Source organism: Colias philodice, chromosome 11, assembly GCF_061535455.1.
Source record: "Colias philodice isolate Cphi_HAF_F1 chromosome 11, ilColPhil1 Martin Lab GWU primary, whole genome shotgun sequence".
NCBI classification, from domain to species: Eukaryota; Metazoa; Arthropoda; class Insecta; order Lepidoptera; family Pieridae; genus Colias; species Colias philodice.
In genome coordinates, this window is record NC_143096.1 from 6,867,523 (window position 1) to 6,888,919 (window position 21,397).

The 21,397-nt window shown below is 33.3% G+C and overlaps 1 protein-coding gene across 1 annotated transcript; it reads right to left on the reverse strand.

Moving 5' to 3' along the window:
* Positions 1–25: 25 nt before the first annotated feature.
* Positions 26–21,007, reverse strand: byn (T-domain transcriptional activator brachyenteron). Its single transcript, XM_089700395.1, has 8 exons — positions 20,781–21,007; positions 4,985–5,147; positions 3,264–3,384; positions 2,963–3,106; positions 1,868–2,144; positions 1,520–1,636; positions 854–1,193; positions 26–611 (listed from the first exon to the last, which is right to left on the reverse strand). Exons 2-8 carry the CDS (start codon positions 5,143–5,145, stop codon positions 362–364), a joined length of 1,410 nt encoding a protein of 469 aa, XP_089556521.1. The 5' UTR covers positions 5,146–5,147; positions 20,781–21,007; the 3' UTR covers positions 26–361.
* Positions 21,008–21,397: the final 390 nt, after the last annotated feature.

Sequence of the window (21,397 nt, forward strand, 5' to 3'; positions counted from 1 at the left end):
TGTCACAGTATAAATATCGAACAGTATGGAAACTCCCTCCTAAACTTTTGAAACGGCTCACTCAAATAAGAATGCGTTTCGATGAACAACTTTGTGCTTGTTAGTTTTATTAGAATGAATTGAGTAGTATCATCATTTTTTATTTAAATATTTATTGAAATAATAATCAATGCATGATCTTTTTGTACAACAATATAAACCTACCCAACTTTCTTTCAAATTTTCTTCATTCAATCAATAGATTTGTCTAAAAGCATTATGAATAATAATTATAATTTAAATTAAACATACATTTTACAATTATCAAGTACCTAAGTATTATATAATTTATTTATAAAACTATCTTGAATTAACTATTCCGTCACTGTGGTGGCGAACGCGAAGGCAGAGTCGCATCTTCACATGGAGAGTGTCGTTCTTCGTCAGCGTTGTATTTGTATTCTCTATCACCCGACTGGTGCTCAGAGCCTTGAGGTGTGGCACGTTCGTCTTGACTGGCTGTGTTGGCCTCAAGCGCTGCTCCAGAATTAGCGAAGGACATGCCTTCTGTAGAATAGGCAACTTCACCAGTACCGACATATTCTGATGGCTGATAACCGTAGCTGTTTAAGCTGGAATGTGAAATGAATGTATTAAAAAACTAACTGACCTACATATCGCAGTTTTGCCATATAACTTACAGATAAGTTATAAAAAGGTTAACGAACAATTTTCAGACCTACAGAATATTAATATAAACTTATAGACAATTTATTATAGATAAGAATCATTATTATGAGTTCGTAATAACTTCCGGGTGTTTTTTATCTGTTTAAAGAAAATTTCATCAATGCCAATACATATAATATCTTACCTATTGGGCCAATAAGAAATATCCTCAATCGCATGATGAGCGTAAGGTGTGTAAGCATGTTGGTAATATGGCGAATGATGTTGGGCGGGAGCATCATACTGCAACGGGTAGAGAGGAGCAGTAGACGTCGGTGCTGAGGAGCTTGTAGGAGGAGCTGATGTATACTCTAAGGGTGCAGGATATGCATGCGGCGGCGTTCTATACGGAACGGGTGAAGTATTGTTGGGTTGAGGTGGACTGTTCCCTTGGGAACTCCAGTAGCTGCTACCTCCAGCCCATGTGTAACTGCCACTGCTGTTTGTGGCCGGGGCTGTTGACCTTTCCGTGGTAGAGTAGGTAGCTGGAAATATGAGTAATTATAGAAATGAGAATATTAAAAACTTATTGTAAAGGTGAACAACATTTTTCACAAATAACTTATACCATTGCCGAAATTAATTGCTTCATGCCTATTCGATTGTTTAAAAAATACATATTATTAAAATATAGGAAAAACTAATATCGATCAACAAAATACAAATAGTCACTAGTAATTTTCGTGGTGGTGTCGTATTGAATAATGCAAAAAAATCTAAATATGCATTACCTAGATAGGTTTTATTCAAGAAACGCTTTTTTACTCTACATTATTCTCATAAACAAAATAGTATTAATTGTAATACTCACATGGTGGTGACAATGTTCTAGGCCGTGATGGAGGTCGTGGAGGATAGGGTGCTGGTCTTCTCGATGCAGAGTTACTACTACCGTACAATGGTTGCGAGGTGACGAACCAGCCACCAACTGAAAATAAAAAAAATATTTAACAAAGAATAACATGAGTTGATGTTTTTTTTTTGTTTTATAATAAATATTTTTTTATTTTAGAATACCGATTACTTCAGTCTCCAGATATATTTCTCAACATTACTACATATTTCGTGGTGTCAAGGATACATGTCTGGTATACAAGTTATCATAGAACCGCTAATTATTATTGTTCAATAATCAATGACAGAAAGTAATAAAACTCACATTGCGGATACTGGTGTGGAGAAGAACTCTGCTGCGGGTAATGAGTCCCAACAAAATCTCTTTGATAATAGCCCTCCGGTCTTTCCTTAGCATCTAGGAATGCCTTAGCGAAAGGGTTATATTTGATCTTCAGTGACGTCACTTCTTCATTTTGATATGCTGTTACAGCAATGAACTGGGTTTCAGGAAATGGGTACGTCATTATCCGTCGTAAATCAGTACCAACTTTTACTAGGTGTACTCGTGGTTCGTACTTGTGTAGTGAATTTAACATTATCTGTAAGGAAAGAACTCATTTAAATTTAAACCTGTAACGATCATCTTAATTATTTTTAATCTAGAATCTGGTAACTTTATACTTCCTAAACCTTCCTACCTACCCTTCCTTCCTTCCTACCCCGGTAAACAAATATTTTTCAGTATAAAAGTATTCTCGACATGACCAAAGCTTATTTATAAAGTATAATTATTTAACAATTTAAAGAAATATAGCTTTTTCATGTGATTTTCAGTAGTGTTATTGAAATAGTCAGAAACGACATGTTAAATAATATGTTTGTAGACATAAACTGTGTATATTAAATAATTGGTATTAACAGAAGTAGAATACAACATTAACGGTATCAGTAAATATAGCGCAGAGACAATAATTATTGCAAATGATAGTGCGTACGCACACCCGCTAAATAGTTGGCAAAGCTACAGATTTCACACCGAGCCGTCAACATATGGATCTGGATATATCAGATGTTTGCTTTCATATTCATTCGCACCATATCGAAGCGTGAGAAATGAATATGAAGTAGCGGTAGCATCGAAACTGTAGCATTGTAACACCTTCTTATAACTGACTTTCTAATGTCTAAAATCAGTATTCTGACAGTTCTTTGAACTGTTAATTAGGTATGCCTCTTTCCTAATGAGATCCATACTCCGGAGGCTCCATACAAAGAAAAGAGGTTACGGGTAAATATAAAATCAATGGTAGCTCAAACAATATAACGCAAGCGCATGCATCTTGTTATTATTCATCAGAACAGTATTGGGCGGTTTACACAATGTTTGTGTCATAAAAAGCTTAAAATGATCATTTACCTGTCCATTGCCGTTTGTTTTATTCGTAAGTTTGACTTTAGCAAAAGATATTGGCTCCTTCATCCAATGCGCTCCAAAGTTAGGACTTTCCGGGTGAATGTATATTGCGTTAGATGGGGGAACTTCTGCTTTCCCCCCGGGAACCTGAAAAATATTGATTATTTATAGTATCCCATTTTTATTCCTCATAATATCGTTGATTGTGCTAGTTGTCTTTCTTAAAACATAAATTAAAATTTTTGAAGGAATAGGCAATGTGATTGTAGCCCAATTCCCATTAAATTTAAAAAATAATACTTACCCATTCTCCATTAACATATTTCCACCGATGGCTATCAACTTGAACAAATTCAAGTAGAACGGTATACATAGCCGTCGGGTCCAGCCCACTGGCTGTTACTTTAACTACGGGAAACATTCGTCTAAAACAAAAGATTTATGAAATGTTAGAACCACATAAACTTACAAATGTGCATCTCGAAGATTTTATTTAACGACTGTGTACATATTATATTCTGTTGTACTTTGAATAATGTTTGAAGCGGATCACCGTTTGTATTGTTTTACTATCGGCGAGTGAACGGAACATTTATATGATTACTAACTTCTGCCCACGGCCTCGCTCGCATGATACCCATATAGCCAAATGCATGTAACTAACTCTCCAGAACGGTTATTATATCTATATGAAAAGAACATCAATCAGATAGTCTATTGCAGCTCGACGGAAGGGCAAACGCAGGAACGTGTTTTGGATTACAGTCCTATTTTAGTATTATTTTATTGCCTATAGCTATACATTTGATGAGATTGACCTGGTTATTAAAAATTAAAACCTGATGCTGTAAAAATCAACGCGTGGTTGATGTAAAGTTATCAGTAAGTAGATAAATTTATAATCAATGACATCTATTTGTTACTATTTTATTACAAGTTCTAAGACAGTCCTATAGATTTATTTCACAGATCATTATCGCGTGTGGTGCATAATACATGTGTGTACGGTATGAGGCAGTTAAAACATCAAAACAAAGGGCAGATCATCATATCATATATATCTCGAGCGGTATCATTTAGAAGTCTTGCGCTAATCAGCAAGACCTACAGTGTTAATAGCTGAAAACTAGCCGCCCTCAGCACCCTGTTAGCACTCGCGAATGTGTGCGTTGGCAGAACACGCCCTACGTACACAAATAGTGATACAAACAAATGAACAGACCTTATTTATATATCATAAAATATACAAAGTTGATTAGCCCTCAGTCATTTCGAATAATTTAATACGGCAGTTAATATAATTACCCAAGGAATATAAATTATATTGTTGCGGAATGCATTGTTTCAATTTATACCTTACTTACTCGCATCAATGTTGTATTTTAACTTTTAATACTATTATTATTCGAACTGGCGAATGCTTAATGAATTGTAAGTAGGTACCTACCCATAAGAAGTTGATTGGAAAATGCTTTTACAAAGCCTAACAAGTTGTTTGTTTGAAATGAAGGTATCTTCCTTTACAAAGATTAACTAGTGGGTATCTGTTACAATATAGGACTATTTTATCCTATAAATATTAAAACGGTCCTATTTATATAGGATTTTGTAAAATATACAGTTAAATTACAACAGTTATTTCTAAATTGGTCAATAGGCTCTTCATAAAAACCTCTTAAGTACATTGTTAATGGACCTTCGAGATCGAAACCATAAGATATCTACTTATTCTGTGCTAAGGTTAGCGTGCGGGGATATCCCCACGCAATTTTCTCTCAAAAGGTAGTTAGTAATTTCCTTCCCTAGCTAAAACTATTTTGAAGCACGCCGCTATTGCTGGGGCACGGATGACGAGACGCAAGAACTCTCAATTTAGTATCGTAGTATTGTAGCGTAATGTAGAGGTACTTATCATTTAAAAATTTCCATCATAGTTATGGAACATGAACTATAGACTGTGCTATAGAGAGGATATAGAGCTAAGAGTGAATATAGGCAACATCTATCAGTCAATTTTTTACATACCGTCCATTTTTGGTGACTATCATCTCATTTGTAAGAGTCTGGAAGCGAATCCACAGCTCACGGTCGTCTAGAGCGACATTCACTTCCCGTTCTCGACCGCTCCGTGATCCTCCACCACCAACTGTTGGCTCCACAGCGCTTAAAATGTGAGATGCAGCCATGTCTACAAACAAAAAATATTATTAGCAGAGCAAATAAGAACTTTCCTACTACGGAGAGCTTTCCCGACAATATCGAAGTTAATCAAGTTCGATTCGATTGAACGCTGAATTGGTATTATTAATAACTAAGACAGCGCACGATCGTGTTTTGATTGTGTAATTTTTTTAAATCAATCCCGATCGAAAATATAGATCTACTGCGATAATACCATTCGATCTCAATTTAAAAAAATCTCTTGTTGCAGAGTAACAATGCAAAATTGAGGTTGAACCAAAATCATAATAATAAATAGTTATTAAATAATAATTTGTATATGTATAGTATCTATAAGATCCCACTGCTCGGTTCTGTAGGATGCAGCTTTTTCAGACTTTCAGCTTTTCAGCTTTTTTGAATGAATGTTGAGGGATTATGCAACAGATTAGCGATGACCTATGTACATAATTAGTTTTTGTATAATTAATTTGCTAATATAAATTGCAGCTACATGTTATTTTAAATAAATTTTACTTAATGTAAATGATGTAAAGAATTATCTACTCAACTGAAACAGAAATCAATTGACAACGCAATACGAAAATCTACTCTACGGCAATATTTCGATCAGAAAATATTCTATTTAAATTTTTAATATCATATAGACTACAAGCCGGTATAGGAAAAAAATATGGGTCAGTTGAACCACCAGGGGACATATCTAGAACGATAGAAGAGCATAAAATAATAAGATTCATCACTATGCCGTCACTTGTAAGCTGTCCAACTGAGTGCAGATGAGAATTCAAAAGTACAGGTAGACTCGGTAAATTTTGGTCATATATTTTTGTACGGCATTCTTAACCATCGATAGATCCATTAAAAATAATAAGAAACCGCTCAGTGCCGTACAAAAATGATGGTCCACAAAGTCGGAATTTTTATTTAATTTCCGAGAGTTACCGGGGGTAAATTTGGTAATTTGACCATGTACGGCATCTGTGTCATACTATTTCTATACTGCTTTTAATCCATTATTCCGCAACGCCGTACAAAAATCATGGGGACAAGGGGAAAAAATCGAGAGTTGCAATCCCCTCTCTTTCCCCACTCTAGGGGGTCATTTGACTAAGTACGGCTTCGGTTCCAAAACATTATCTAGCACTCAAAAGTACTATTAAAAGCAATGCCGTCAAAAAATAATTGTTCTTTTAAATGTATACCAATAATCATCTTAATTTCGTCGAATTCTTGATATAAAGAGCTGTAAGGTCATTTGACCCTGTACGGGAACTTTTTTTTTTAACATGATATTGTAAAATTCAATTGTTGTATAGTATTGCCGTTCAAAAGAAACCGTTCTAAAAAAAGTTATAGAGAAATGCAAAAACTGAAATTTTGTAAAAGTTTAAACTATAATAGTTTTCTACATTTTATTCGTTGTTTTAAATAGTATTAACATAGATAAATTAGAGAAAAACGATGCCGTACATTTTTGTGCAGACCACATCTTTTAGGCTGATGAAAGCGACGAAAGCTACAATTTTAAGGGTGCTTTATGGCCATCTGATACAGTACGGCATTAACATATTTTTACCCGACCACGGAAAAGCAAAAGGAGGGTTATAATTTTGACAGGTCATGTATGTATGTCCATCTATTCCCTCGTAACTACTAAACTACATATCAGAATTCGACAAATGACATATCATTAGAAGCGTCTGAATTGTTCACTGGATAACCAGCGACCAGCTAGCTAAAGGCTATATGGGGTTTCACAAAATCTAATGTGGCGCCCTCTAGCGGACAAAACATACAGAGTAAAAAAATTAAGTTAAGATAAATATGCCGTGTTTGGTATCATTTGAAAGCGCTTTACTTGTACATTTTGAATATTACTAGCATTTGCTTGTGACTTTACCTGTATTCATGGGCTGATTGCATATAATTCACATCTTTTCGTTCATAGCTTCTTTATTAGTTCATCAATTTAAAGGAGTCCATTCCACCTGACTCCGACTTTCCAAGGTGATAATTAACCACCTCGAGCTTCTTAATATCAATGTATATTTATATTTTATTATCAAAATATGTATAAAGCAAACATTTCGATAAATGGATTTTTTTCTTTTTCAGATTTTACCCCTTTGAACCAACGAAAATGTACGGCACATGAAAAAATATTATCTATGCATAAAATACTTTAAAAATAAATTTATTTCGTGTTGTGTCAAATGACCCCCTGGAGTGAGGAAAGAGAGGGGATTGCAACTCTCGATTTTTTCCCTTGTCCCCATGATTTTTGTACGGCGTTGCGGAATAATGGATTAAAAGTAGTATAGAAATAGTATGACACAGATGCCGTACATGGTCAAATGACCAAATTTACCCCCGGTAACTCTCGGAAATTAAATAAAAATTCCGACTTTGTGGACCACCATTTTTGTACGGCACTGAGCGGTTTCTTATTATTTTTAATGGATCTATCGATGGTTAAGAATGCCGTACAAAAATATATGACCAAAATTTACCGGGTCTACCTGTACTTTTGAATTCTCATCTGCACTCAGTTGGACAGCTTACAAGTGACGGCATAGTGATGAATCTTATTATTTTATGCTCTTCTATCGTTCTAGATATGTCCCCTGGTGGTTCAATTGACCCATATTTTTTTCCTATACCGGCTTGTAGTCTAATAGGAATTCCTAATAGTTTCTACTGAGTCATAAGTATTGTTACTATGCATTTTCACTGAAAATATCTGTATATCTCGTAACAAATATGACCCGAACAGTTTTGTAGGTTTGGTTTGGCTCACGATCTTCTCCTTGGATGTTTATTGTGCTCATTATCGTTGACTGACCGAACGTGTAGTTCAATGTCCTGGAATTTCTCCCAGTGCTTTTTTTAATAATTCGATATTACCTACTTGTTTAATGATTCTTTGATATTAACTAAAATTATGGAAAGTTTATGATTTGTACTGTCTGACTGACGAATTAAAGAAAAACATAAACGTTTACCTTAGATAACTACCTAAAATAAAAATAAAAATTGTATATTGATAGATATCTACAATTACTAAACATATATTTAAATTGTGCTGCCATCGAGTGAAAAAAGAGGAAACTATAATTACCTAATAAATGAAATTTGAACTAGCTAAGGTCTATTAAACTAGAGTTTAAAAATTAAACGCTATTTACATCCGTTTTGTTTTTACTCTTTACAACGATGGTTTATTTGTAAATTGCATAATTTGAAGAACAGGATAATATATTGTGATTATGTGCATTTTACTAAATAACAATGTTGACCGTCTAGGTCAGTATCATATGGCTACATTATTGAAGTCTTAAACAACAAGAAAACATCGGATACCTAAGTATAAAAGCAAAGTAATTACAGCACTAGCCAACTCGTCTGCAGCGTCATTATTCATCGTTTTACGACTCCATAAGGTATAAATATTAAAGTTGAGTCGTATAGATGAATTGCGAACATTTTCTTTTTAATGGTGAAGTAAAATACAGTGTACGACTATTGGTCCTAGTTTCGTATCTAAACTCACATAAAACGTACCGCCTTACAAAATATATATTCCTAGTACACCGCTCGATAGTTTTAATTACGTGCAATAACATTGCTTTTCATCGAGACCGGTGCTGCACTGGCTGCGGCCCTAAATTGAGTTCGTGTCGATCACCGATGGACACATGGAATGTCGCTTAATCGCTTCGCAGTGCCGTCGTTTTACAGATCCTATAAAATATCAAAGATAACAACGAATGGCCCGAAGGTTACTTCGAAAGGATCTCGAGACTAGCGATTGAAGGTTTATGACACACAGCTCATATAATATGCGATATGTTGAGGCACAATTGTCCCGTTCATATAATGTAGTACAAATGTACACTGTTCTGTAAGGCGAGAGGTGCTAATTATCAAATGCAAGACGGACCAAACTTAAATTGAAACTATTGAAACAATATAGTCCGTGTTGTCTTTTCCAATTTCAAAGTTTGCAGAACGACTGCGTAATGAAGGCCGAGAGGCTATGCAAATGGAATGATGCCGAAAACTCAAGTAAGTATTTTTAATGGTCTTGCGTCATCGCCGTTTCAAACTTGAAATTTTATTATCACTTGGCATGTATACAACCGTCAGCCTTGATATATTAATCAAACAATAGGTAAAAATCATATAACGCAACATGTGATCAATAAGGCTTGAATCTTCAAATAAAAATTATTTTCTTCTATTGACACAATAATTTGATTGCCTTGGGGGGCCATAAATACTATTTCCTAGCGGCTTCATTGTGAAGACGTGGCAATAAATTGATTGCTACCTACACAGCTTATAATACCAGATGGCACTCTCCACTAGTGTAAATCCATAATTTTTATTGTAATATTTAAAACTCTTTGTTTTACAGCTAGTTTTATTTTTGAGATTATTTGCTAAGCTGTGGTCAAGCTTTAGACTCAGTTATTCTGAAGTATTAGTTTACTTGATACGCGTTGATGTCTTTTACTCTATTAAAATTACACCCGGGACAAAAAGAACCGCTTTTAAACGTTACTGATTTATCGTCCAAAAGTGAGATAATATTAATTAAATACCGTATAATTAATGTTCTATCACATTTAAGCGGAGTCAATTACTTTCACTGAAAATATTTAATGTAAATATTCAAATTCGGAAGCCGATAACGGCAATCAATCTTTTTTTGGGGGCTACATTTCAATTAAATTTTATTCCTCAATTCTGTGGTTGTCATAAAACTTTAGAGTTTGACGAGTAAAGCCCATTGAGGAACTCCGAATTGATATTAATTCAAATAACTCGGGTTAAAAAGTCAGGATTTTATGTGAGCTGTAAAAGTTTATTGTGGGGCTTTGTGGTGAAGCGGACGCGCCGATGGGCCTTCGGCGGCTGACGACGGAGCCCGGCCGGCGCTCATTGCGCCTTTGTACAATACCATACTGCGCACCCGTCCCTACTTTGTCTTATCTGCCACATAACTCTATGGGTGCAATAAAACGAGTTGTGACTCGTGGTGCTATTGCCTACATTTATAGCAATCAATCGAGGATAACGTTTGTCTTCCGTATCATTGGAGGCCTTTTATATTTTATTTTCAAACCGATAAAATTTATGAATAACTTAAGAAATTTTTAAAGGTTATTTTATTCAGAAAATTTACATATCGATTGACATACTTAATTACCAGAAATCTTACTAAAATATGATAAACAATAAAGCTCGTGGGAATGGATTTTACTCTTTCACGTGAAAAACATGGAACAGATTTTGATGATACTAATAATTTGTGATGGTAATTTTTGTTACTTGGTTTTCACGTGGACGACCTAGCGCGCTTAAAAAGAAATACCTCCGTGGTACATCTAGTATTTCATATTCTATTGAATTCCTGTAAAATTCATTTCGCATATTTTTTTTTTGCTTTATTGAAATACAATTGGATCGACTTCATATAAATTTGGTATTTTCTTTAAACAAAAACATAATATGTAGTTACTTGGGTGAAATGAAATTTAACAAAAAAAATCCAATCTTACATTTCGTAATTTATACCTACTCTTCTCTACAATACCTATGTATATTTTAGAGGAAAAATGATTAAAAAAGGAGAGATTAGTTTACCTTAGTTTAGTTTGGAATTTTAATTGAAAGTTGAAAATGTAAAATCGAATCTCTTATATATAAAATTCTCGTGTCACAATGTTAGTCTGCATACTCCTCCGAAACGGGTGGATCGATTCTCATGAAATTTTCTGTGCATATCGGGTAAGTCTGAGAATCGGCCAACATCTATTTTTCATATGTACCACGGGCGAAGCCGGGGCGGGCCGCTAGTAATATATGAAATGTAGGAAGAAGGTATATGTATATAGGTAATATCTGTAGCGCCAATGAAGATTCCTCAATCAGCCGAATTGAATAAGTTGTCTAGTTTTTATATAGCGATAATTTTGTCGGAGAAAAACTTCAATTGCGCTATTAGAATTAGAAAATACTATCTTCGAATTAAAATATACCTATAAGGACAAAACACAGGACCTCCTCTTTTTGTTTTTAAAAGTCGGATAAATACCTATAGTCGTCCACTCTAAAATTACAGTTTAAAAAATGATTATAATAAGGCAACCTAAGTTAATTTTCAATTTATAATCTATCCGGAGCAATAAAGCTTGATTAAATAAAGATATATTTATTGTAATTCCACTAACACAGTTATGACCAGCCACCATGTGAGTACCTACTAACAAATAGTCCACTATAACATGGGTATTTCATTATAATATCTACCTACTAATCGAATTTCAGAAATAATGTTTTAAAGTTATAATAATAACGCATATTATCAAGTAAGTATATACAAATGATGGGCAAAATCCATTGACCTAAAAAAATTATAGAATTAAGATCAGGTTTCAATCCTTTCATAATCAATCCTGCCATTTCAGATATCACCCAAGATTTGTCTTGAACTTACTAGACTACGTTTTCTTTATTTTCAGTCGATTACTCATACGACTGACTAGCATTATTTACCTTTGATTTGATTTGACTCTAACATATTGTGTTAGAATTATTTACAAACAAAGTTTTATAAAAATACTATCTGTCCCAGAAAATGTTGTTCTACCTTACTCTTGTTTTATTCTTACCACTTAGGGGTTTCAAAAATAGATGTTAGCCAATTCTCAGAGCTACTCAATAATAATATGCACAGAAAATTTTATGAGAACCGGTGCAACCGTTTTGGCGGAGTATGGTTACTAACATAGTGACACGAGAATTTTATATATATAGAGAATATATTGAAAATAAAAATGTTGAACTAAATAAATACTATACAGGAATACTCTACCTACCTAGTCACAAAATGACTCTCGAACAAAGAAAAAGCACCTAATAGTTCATCACAGTGAGGTAATATTAATTTATATTATGCATATTTATTGAACAATCAAGCCTCAGTGCTTAATTCTAGTCGAACAGTAACAATACTTATCTAGTGATTTACTGTTTATCATAAAATGAAACTACAAGGAGACATACCAAATGATAATCTAATATTATGGGCGAAGATAACAACATTGGCATTGAATATTTGATTATTAATTATAACTACAGCTAAAACGTTTTAATTAAAACTTCTCAATAAGAATCTTTCATTTCGGAACACTATAGTGATGAAAATAAGCTTTCTTAGAGCAATAACTTTCTATCAAATAACATTATATTATCATAACGCGACAGCTCTATAACACAATGTCAAACAGCAAATTAAACATACTCGTATATACGAGATCCTATTTATTTATTATGATCAATTATATAAATCAAAGTAATCGCCAAGTACCTAGGGAGAGCCTGCTCTTAAGATTTTCTTAAAAAAATCTGAAGTATCTCTACTTGAATTTTTATTTATTTAAGTAAATAATTCATTGCTTATCGTGTCCTTAGATAAACACTGTTTATAAAATTATTTACTTACAATGGCTTATATTCAATATAAATTTTATGTATTATAATATGAATTACGCCTGACTGCAATTGCTTTAATAAAAAATACTGACGTAGGATCGTAACTTTGATTATAATTAAAATTCAAATTGAATTATTTATGCATTTTACTTTATAGCAATTCCATTATGAACGTCCATTTTTCATTATCTTTCATACTAAAATTATACTAATAATAATTTAATTTAAGGATTGTAAAATTGAACTGAAATGCGCAATAACCGGCCACCTAAAAATGACAAAAGAATCTCTACATTTTTAAAAGACTATCACGTAGCTGCTTATAAAAGCTCATGCTATAATAAACAATTCAAATATACATTTTGAAGTGTTATTTTATAGTTTTCTCTTTCGAATTCGAATGTAAATTCTATTAAAAATTAAAATGGTAAAACTTACATACAACTTCTTAGAAAATAATTTAGAAAATTTTTGTAACATTAGTAAGCTACGTGATTCCCGAACTGAAAATTAAAAAAAGCTTCGGTAAGAAATTACTCTAATAAAAAGAATAAATGTATGAGTTTGTATACATTTTTTTTTATATGAAAGAAGGCCAACGAGCACATGCTCGGATCGCCTGATGATAAGCAATTCCACAGCCCATAGGCATCTACAGACGTGTCCGAAGATGTGTGGCCGACTTTTTAAGGTGGAGGTATATTCTCTTTTTAAATGCCTCGATGTCATAGGCGTTCGGAAATATCGCCGAAGGCAGGCTGTTCCACAATTTGGGCTATTTTATGTGTGTTTTGGATTGTGCGGCTTATACTTTTTTAAACGAAGTAAACTTGTAAAGAAAAAATTTCCCCAATGAAGTGACACCACAAGTTGCCTATATGACATGGCGCTTTAAAGTAAAGCCGCCTTTTCCAATCTACAAGATTCAAGGATTGATGCATCTTAGCTTGTCTCAGATTTATCTTAATTATTGTGGCATGCCAAAATTACAAAAAAATTATAGGTGAATTCATTGTCTTCAACTTTGTCTTTAAAATTATCAGGTGAAATGAAATAACATAAGGTTTTTTTAGTTTTCCGTCTTTCACGCAATTGCGTGCTTTAGCTTTCCATTGATAAATCACATCTTTAGTTTTAAAATGATTTCAGTGTTGAAAAAATACTCATGACTGAAAAATGTATAACAGTAAAGTAGATAGTACCTACATACGTGAATCTACTTATAAAATAGATAATAAATAAGATTATTAATACGAAAACGATCGCAGTGCCGCCTATAAATTTAGGTACCTAAAAATTGACTGCACAACTTTTACACTTAATTTTGTTTTGTAGGCTAAAAACAAACTGAAAGATGAAAAAACTAATTTTGTTTTTTTTATCGAGTCTTTCTCGCTGAACGTATCTAGTTAAAGAGCAATTGCATATCTTTTAATTTTATCTTATAATTTTTAAAACATCAAAGAACCACGCACGCATTCGGAGAGTTTCATAGATGCTCTAAGCAAAACTTAGGTATATAATTGAAATTAATAAATATTAAATATGTATATGAATTTATTTAGAAAACAAAAAAGATATCAAAACTAAGTCAGTCTCTGCATTTTAATGAGAGAGCAAAGAAGATACATGGTACGAAATAATACTAAGTCAGCCTCCTCATGAATCTTATTTCTTAGACACTGAAATGAGTAGGAGTGATTTACCGTATTTAGGACTCAGACGGGGCACATCCGTTGAATAAATTTTAATTCCTTCAACTTCCACAATAGAAGTTATTGTTACAAAATAGTGAAGTTTACTGTTGACGATGTGCAACATTTGTTCATGAAATGAGTTTGGTAGGGGCACAGGCAAAAAATTCTACTCTTATTTTCTAGCTATAAAGGAAAATAAACGTAAGGTACGTTTATTTTGCTTCTTAAATATTACTTTTTATCTATATATATAGTTTGTTCGTTTGAACGCGCTAATATCGGATTTGAAAAATTCTTTATTATCTGATAGTCCATTTATGAAGGGAGGCTACCAATAGGTTATAGGTATATTATAATATCATGTACGACGTTCACCCACGTCAAATTATATATCTTAAACGAATTCTTTTTTTATTATTTATTTCACCGGGTGAATTTGATTCTTTCAAATTGGCTAGGTAATATAATAATAGGCTAGGATTATTATATAAATTTATTACCTCGTAGGTAATAAATTTATAAATCTATGTCCTATGTAAATTTAATTTAAGTTAGTACCTACTTAATGTACAGCAGAAGAAGGTATTTTACAATTCTAGTGACTACCGGAATTATAATTTCTCGAAAAAGAGCGATTAAAATAAATATAGCAATATATGCTACTTACTTAAATATCATTAATTAATACAGTACACTACAGTATAGTTACTAACTTATCATATTACTAGCTGTGCCCGCGACTTCGTCCGCGTGGAATAGTGACTGTATAGTAGTTACTACTTAATATTTGAAGTGAAAACTTCTTTAGCGGCGTTGAGCACTTTTTCTGTAATGGGTATAAAATCTTAAACTCGCGTCAGGACACGTGACCTGCTCGAAAAAGCGTAAGACGAATACCATTCCAAAATATCAAACATGCTCAACGTTAATAATCAAGTAGGTATTCACTTCTGCCGGCACTCCCGGAGTGCAACCCGTCTTTTTTATTGAATTGAAAGGAAAAACACGTACTACCATAAATAATACAAAGAACTGTTAGTAAAATTTATTACTAAACTGAACTTAAAAATAAAAAAATAAATACCTAATTAATTTTCTACGTAAAATTTATTTTTAGGCACCAGAGGGGAAGGGAGCAAATTTATTTTTCTTCCTTCCTTGTATGGATGTTTTTGATAATAAATCGTGAAGCAACTGAGCGCCGAGACAAACGTCAAAACGCAAAGGAATAGAATCCGCTATCGATACTAATAATTGACATAAGCGTATGATGTTTTGCTAAGGATTTGTTCACCCTACCAACGACGACGACGACCACGAACAAAATTTTCATCCAGTCGCAATTTAACAAAATAGTGCTAAACACAATTAGAATAAAATATTAAAATTTCCTGTCGTTCTGGTGCTTGGAATTTTTTTTTGAGATCAATGAATGAAAAAATAGATTTTTCGTAGAAACGGTAGCTCCTAGAAAATCGAAAAAAATCTATTTTGTATTAATTGACCTCGAAATTTTTTTCTTCCGAGTACCAGTATGACGGGAAATTTAAATATTTTATTTTGAACGAATTTGGTCTGGATGAGAATTTTGGTCGTTGTCGTCGTCGTAATTTTGGTAGTGTGACCGAACCATTACTAAAATGTGATGAGCTTAATATGTCAATAATAATTAGCGATAGCAGTTTCTATTCCTTAGCGTTTATTCTAATCTCTGCCGTCTCGGCCTGCAGATCTTTCCTGTCTCACGCCTGTAGTAACTAAACCGTTTAGACCGTGCAATTAATTGACCTCGAATTTTTTTTCTTCCGAGTACCAGTATGACGGGAAATTTAAATATTTTATTTTGAACGAATTTGGTCTGGATGAGATTTTTGGTCGTTGTCGTCGTCGTAATTTTGGTAGTGTGACCGAACCATTACTAAAATGTGATGAGCTTAATATGTCAATAATAATTAGCGATAGTAGTTTCTATTCCTCAGCGTTTATTCTAATCTCTGCCGTCTCGGCCTGCAGATCTTTCCTGTCTCACGCCTGTAGTAACCAAATCGTTTAGACCGTGCAATAAAAATTAATAAATACCATTTTAAATATTTATAAAAATAAAAAAACAAAGTCGTCGGAGCTGCCATACCATCATTATCATATCATATATTATATTTTTTTTATAATGGTACTTAATTTTAAAGATCGTCGGGAAGTTTGTAAAATTATTATTTATTCCTTTACATTCGTTGCGTTGGATTTTTTTTTTTAATTTTTAAATTTTTAACTTCGGTTTCTTATTTTCAAGTAAGCGAGACCTACCTCCATTTTACATTCCTACATCATATTGATATCTATAAGTTTGTTGCTCCTTGACATCTTTCAATTTGTGCACGGTTACGGTGCCCGTAACCGTGCACAAATTGTAATGGACCACAGTGACAAAAGAAGTGGTATCTTTAGGAAAAAAAATTGCCAAGGGCCAGGCCTATGTGGCTTTGAGTAGAGTTTCTAAATTTCCAGTGTGTGGCTATCCTCTCGCTCCCATATCCCCCTCTTCTTGAATAGACTTTCAACCCATTCCCTTTCCACCCCTAGTAAATCGGATAACCGATTTTGATGTAAACCATATTATCTAATTGTACCTATATGTACACGTCATATCCTGTCGTTTGATGCTCCATTTGGTTTATTTATCTAACCACTGTCACCCCTAAAGTGCCCTATATGTAATAAACGGATGAACCGATTTCGACAAAACATTATTAATTGTAATTCACACGTTGCTCTTTCATATTTTGATATATCTACCGCTTGAGTATATTATTTGACAACATTCCATTATTGTTCATTCCCACTTTTACCGCTGTAATCTAATAGAAGCTGTAATGGATAAACCGGATTGGATAAAAATATAACTAATATTTTTTCCCACATTCCCACTTTTACCCCTATAAAGGTATAATAAATGGATGAACCGATTTTGATACACTTTATCTAAGAACCAGCGTCGGAAGATATGCTGCCTAACATCAAAACCGCATCTAATTCGGATTACACACACAAACACACACACACATAGCGGTCAAACACTTATCACCCATCTTTTTGCGTCGGGGGTTAAAAATATAATACGACATAATTTAAAGGACATTTTATGTAGAAAATTTACCTAGAAGTAAGAATAATTCTAATTTGACCCCTCCCCCTACTACCTCAGCTTAAGTTAAATTTTTAACTACAGTTTTGGGTTTGGGATCGATTTAATAATTTAACCCCTGCTAATTTTTTTTACATATTTTCATTGTACAGACATCACTTTTCTAGAATTTTATTATATGTATTGATGATTGATGATTGACCACGCGCAAGGTTACTAATTTCCACTACATCGGTACATCCTCACGCAAATCGTCAATTTTTATTAACATTGAATCTGTTAATAAAAAAAAATCAAAAGATAACTGTACCTTATTTTATTAAAAAGCTACTAACAAATAAAGTTTTATCAAGAACTAAAGTGACCTTCTTTGGGCGTTTAATATAGTCTTGTAAAAGTTATACCTACATAAAAATAAAATTTCATCATTTTCTTATTTTGTCATACTTAACTTTAACTAATTAAAAACATGAGTCTATTATAAAGAATAAATACAAAAGCTACAACTTACCTTTTGTGGGAACGCAAGAAGGCGAAAATTAAAAAAAAGCCGAAGATTTATAACAATGTAACGAATGAACACAATCACTGTTATCTACTATTACCTATATTAACTGTAATGTTGTCTTGTTTGACATCAAATAATAAACATCTATCCTCACTTATAAAAATTTAGTACATATATTCACATGAAATATAAGCGCACCTGAAATGGACTCTGGGAAGATATGAATTATTTATTTAACTTTAAAAAAAAAACAACCTCACCAACATCATAATATTTAAATTATGAATTTCCAAGAAGCGTTAATATTATGTAAATTGATTTGATTTTAATGAAATCTCATAGATGGCGCTGTTTTAAATTTGTCTTTATACTACTAAGATTCATTATACTGTTTCTCTGCCAAAATTACTTAAATGACGTAGTTTTTATAGTGTAAAGGTAGACAATAGCATGGCTTACTCAAAAACAACATTTAAACATGAGTCTTTAGATTGTACGCTATCGTAGTACAGAGAACACGTAAGAAAAATAAAGGTTCACAGCTCCTCCCCCGCAGGTGATAGCTTGATAATATGTAGCCTATAGCCTGACCCGACCTGTTAGTAATATTCATGCAAAATTTGAAGTCAATCTATGCAGTACTTTTCGAGATTAGCCCGGTCAAACATACAGACAAACAGACAAACCGACAAACAGACAAACAGACAAAAATTCTAAAAACTATGTTTTTGGCTTCTATATCGATTATAGATCATGGATTATATATTCTTTTAAAAAAATATTCAATGTACAGTTTTGACTTTCCTACGATTTTATTATATGTATAGATGCATATAAGGACATTATCTATTATGTATAAAAAGGTTTCGCAATTTGGTTTAACTTAAAATTTACATAATATCGCAATACATTGTAAATTATTTTCCCAATTGTTATAATTCATGGCATGTTTGTATGTGGTGTAAATATGTAATTGAGTAATATTGTTGTTACTTGTGTTTTATAGTCACGGAGCAAATTTGACGAAACATAATATATTATTTAAGACCCAATGGAGCCCAATGGAGTTTCCCATCAATAAACACTATAGTTTTCCGTAGTATATCGTATATAATGAGAGTTTCTGAGCACCTGAATTGCTATTATGATTGATACACAGGCAATGTGTCTATGTAGCTACACCAAGCACAAACAAACAGTCCGCCCCGGTTCGCCCCTGGTACATATACAGCATATAGCCTTTACCCGAACAGTGAAAAGAAAATTGTTGTTCATCTCATGTGCCTTATGAAAAACGTAAAAAAATAGCCGAACTGGTTTAACCGTTCCTGAAAACTTTTGCAACACATTCAGCGATTCATATAAGTATATTTTTCAATCCTTGTTTAAAACTTATTCGAATAACGTATTACACAATCGTTTTAAAAATGTGTTCTATGGCCGGACTTTCGATTTTACAGGTAACTTTTTTATATTATTGTGTAATAATTTATTGTGCGGATAAGTTTTAACTAAGCATTGAAAAATTGCCCCTAATTATGAAAAATGCGTTATTTAGGAAGATAGAGAAGCAGCAAGGAAATACCTTTTGATTGTTGCTATTGCTTTTTACTAGATATAGTTCCTAGTACCAGAAATACCAAGGTTTTATATGAAGTACATTGCAGCCACATCTTATCTACATATACATTAACAAAGGTCTATTAAAGAACATCCTGTAAATAAATGTAGAGCATAATGTAGAGTGTCTACCTAACTATCCAGCAATTGCTTTTTCTCGTTTTCTATAAATTCGGAGATGAAATGCAATCAAATAATGCCTATACATATCTTTAGATATAATACAGAAGCCGTATAAATAAAAACCTTACTGATACATCTAGTGAAAATTACAACAGATATATTCTAAAGGCTTTGTCAGATAGGACGCGTATTTTAGCGCTGCGTAGTAGCGCTGCAGCGTCCTGTTTTAACGTCGCGCGAGGCTTCGTCAAACAGAACGCTTTAGCGCGCGTTAGGACACAGCAATTGATATTATTAAAGCTGCATGTTGTTTACATAATTATTACTTACGAACAAAACAAGGTACAGCGATATTAACTCCGGAGTCGGAAGAATTTTTTACTTACCAGTTTCATTAATTTCTTCTCCGATTTGTGCCCACAATTTTGCCTTCATTGATATATCTTTATAGTTTATATGAACTATCCTTCGTATTATATAAGCATGGATATTTTCTAACCAATTCTATCAAATTTTCGGTCATTATGCAGTATTTTATTATTATTTTACGCCTATTAACTCCGACGCTAAAATAAAATTTGTAAAAAAATACAACACCCGACGTTAAAGCGTCCTAACGCCGCGACAGAGCGTTGCGTACTGCTAGCGCCGGCGCTCTGTTTGACAGTATTCTACGATGGTAGTAGAACACATCTTAGCGTCATAGCGCGGCGTCAACTTAACGCTCTAACGCGCGCTAAGTACGCGTCCTGTCTGACAAAGCCTTAAGGCGGGCGTACAAAATTTGAGTACGTACCTACCTATGCATGCAGTATAGGCTCTTGATTATTTCTAAAGTATTAATGAATAATAATTATATATCATCATTTATCAATAACACTTTGGTTATTTTCTGCGTTAGGTACCTACAGTTTGGGAACTTTCGAAGGTCCTTCATTGAAGGATATTTTTATCGTGTTTTTATGTATTATGTATCTAAGCTTAATAACAAGACAATTATATACTTAATATTATATTATCTACAAATTATACTACAAAAAGACTCACCGAGTATAGATTCCAAATATTCCTGCTGATCATAAATATATTACCAAGGATAATATAAACATTTCAGTTCACTTCACTTCACAAGTGTAGTTTGTAGCGCAGGCGCCGATTTTTAGAAAGTTCAGTAGATATATAAGTGAATAAATTGCTATATAAATTTGTAACCAGACGTTTTCTATATTTTGTCACATATCACAAATCATTGCTGACGTGCCATCTGCATGAACAACGATCACAAACTCGACCGCACTACACTTCATTAGCATGTGTACAAAATAACGTACCCACTGCCTGCGGAAGAATACAAACGAGAACCAACTACATACCCTTACGATAAGATACAGAATCTCGATCCTTGTTAAAATTCAACTTATATATAGGTACGTAATTGCAGCGCTTACGGCGCGGTAATACAGACCATTTTTGTGTTTTATATCATGTGGGACATACTGATAGACGGCTACTCAAGCCACGCCCATGGTATATTGACATACAAACTGATTGGTGGCGATCCTCAGGCCGCTACCGCGACAATCGTGCGCAACTTCTATGGTTAGTCAGCTGAATTTTTTTTTATTTCCTTATCTACTACTTATGCAATATACTATGCATGCACT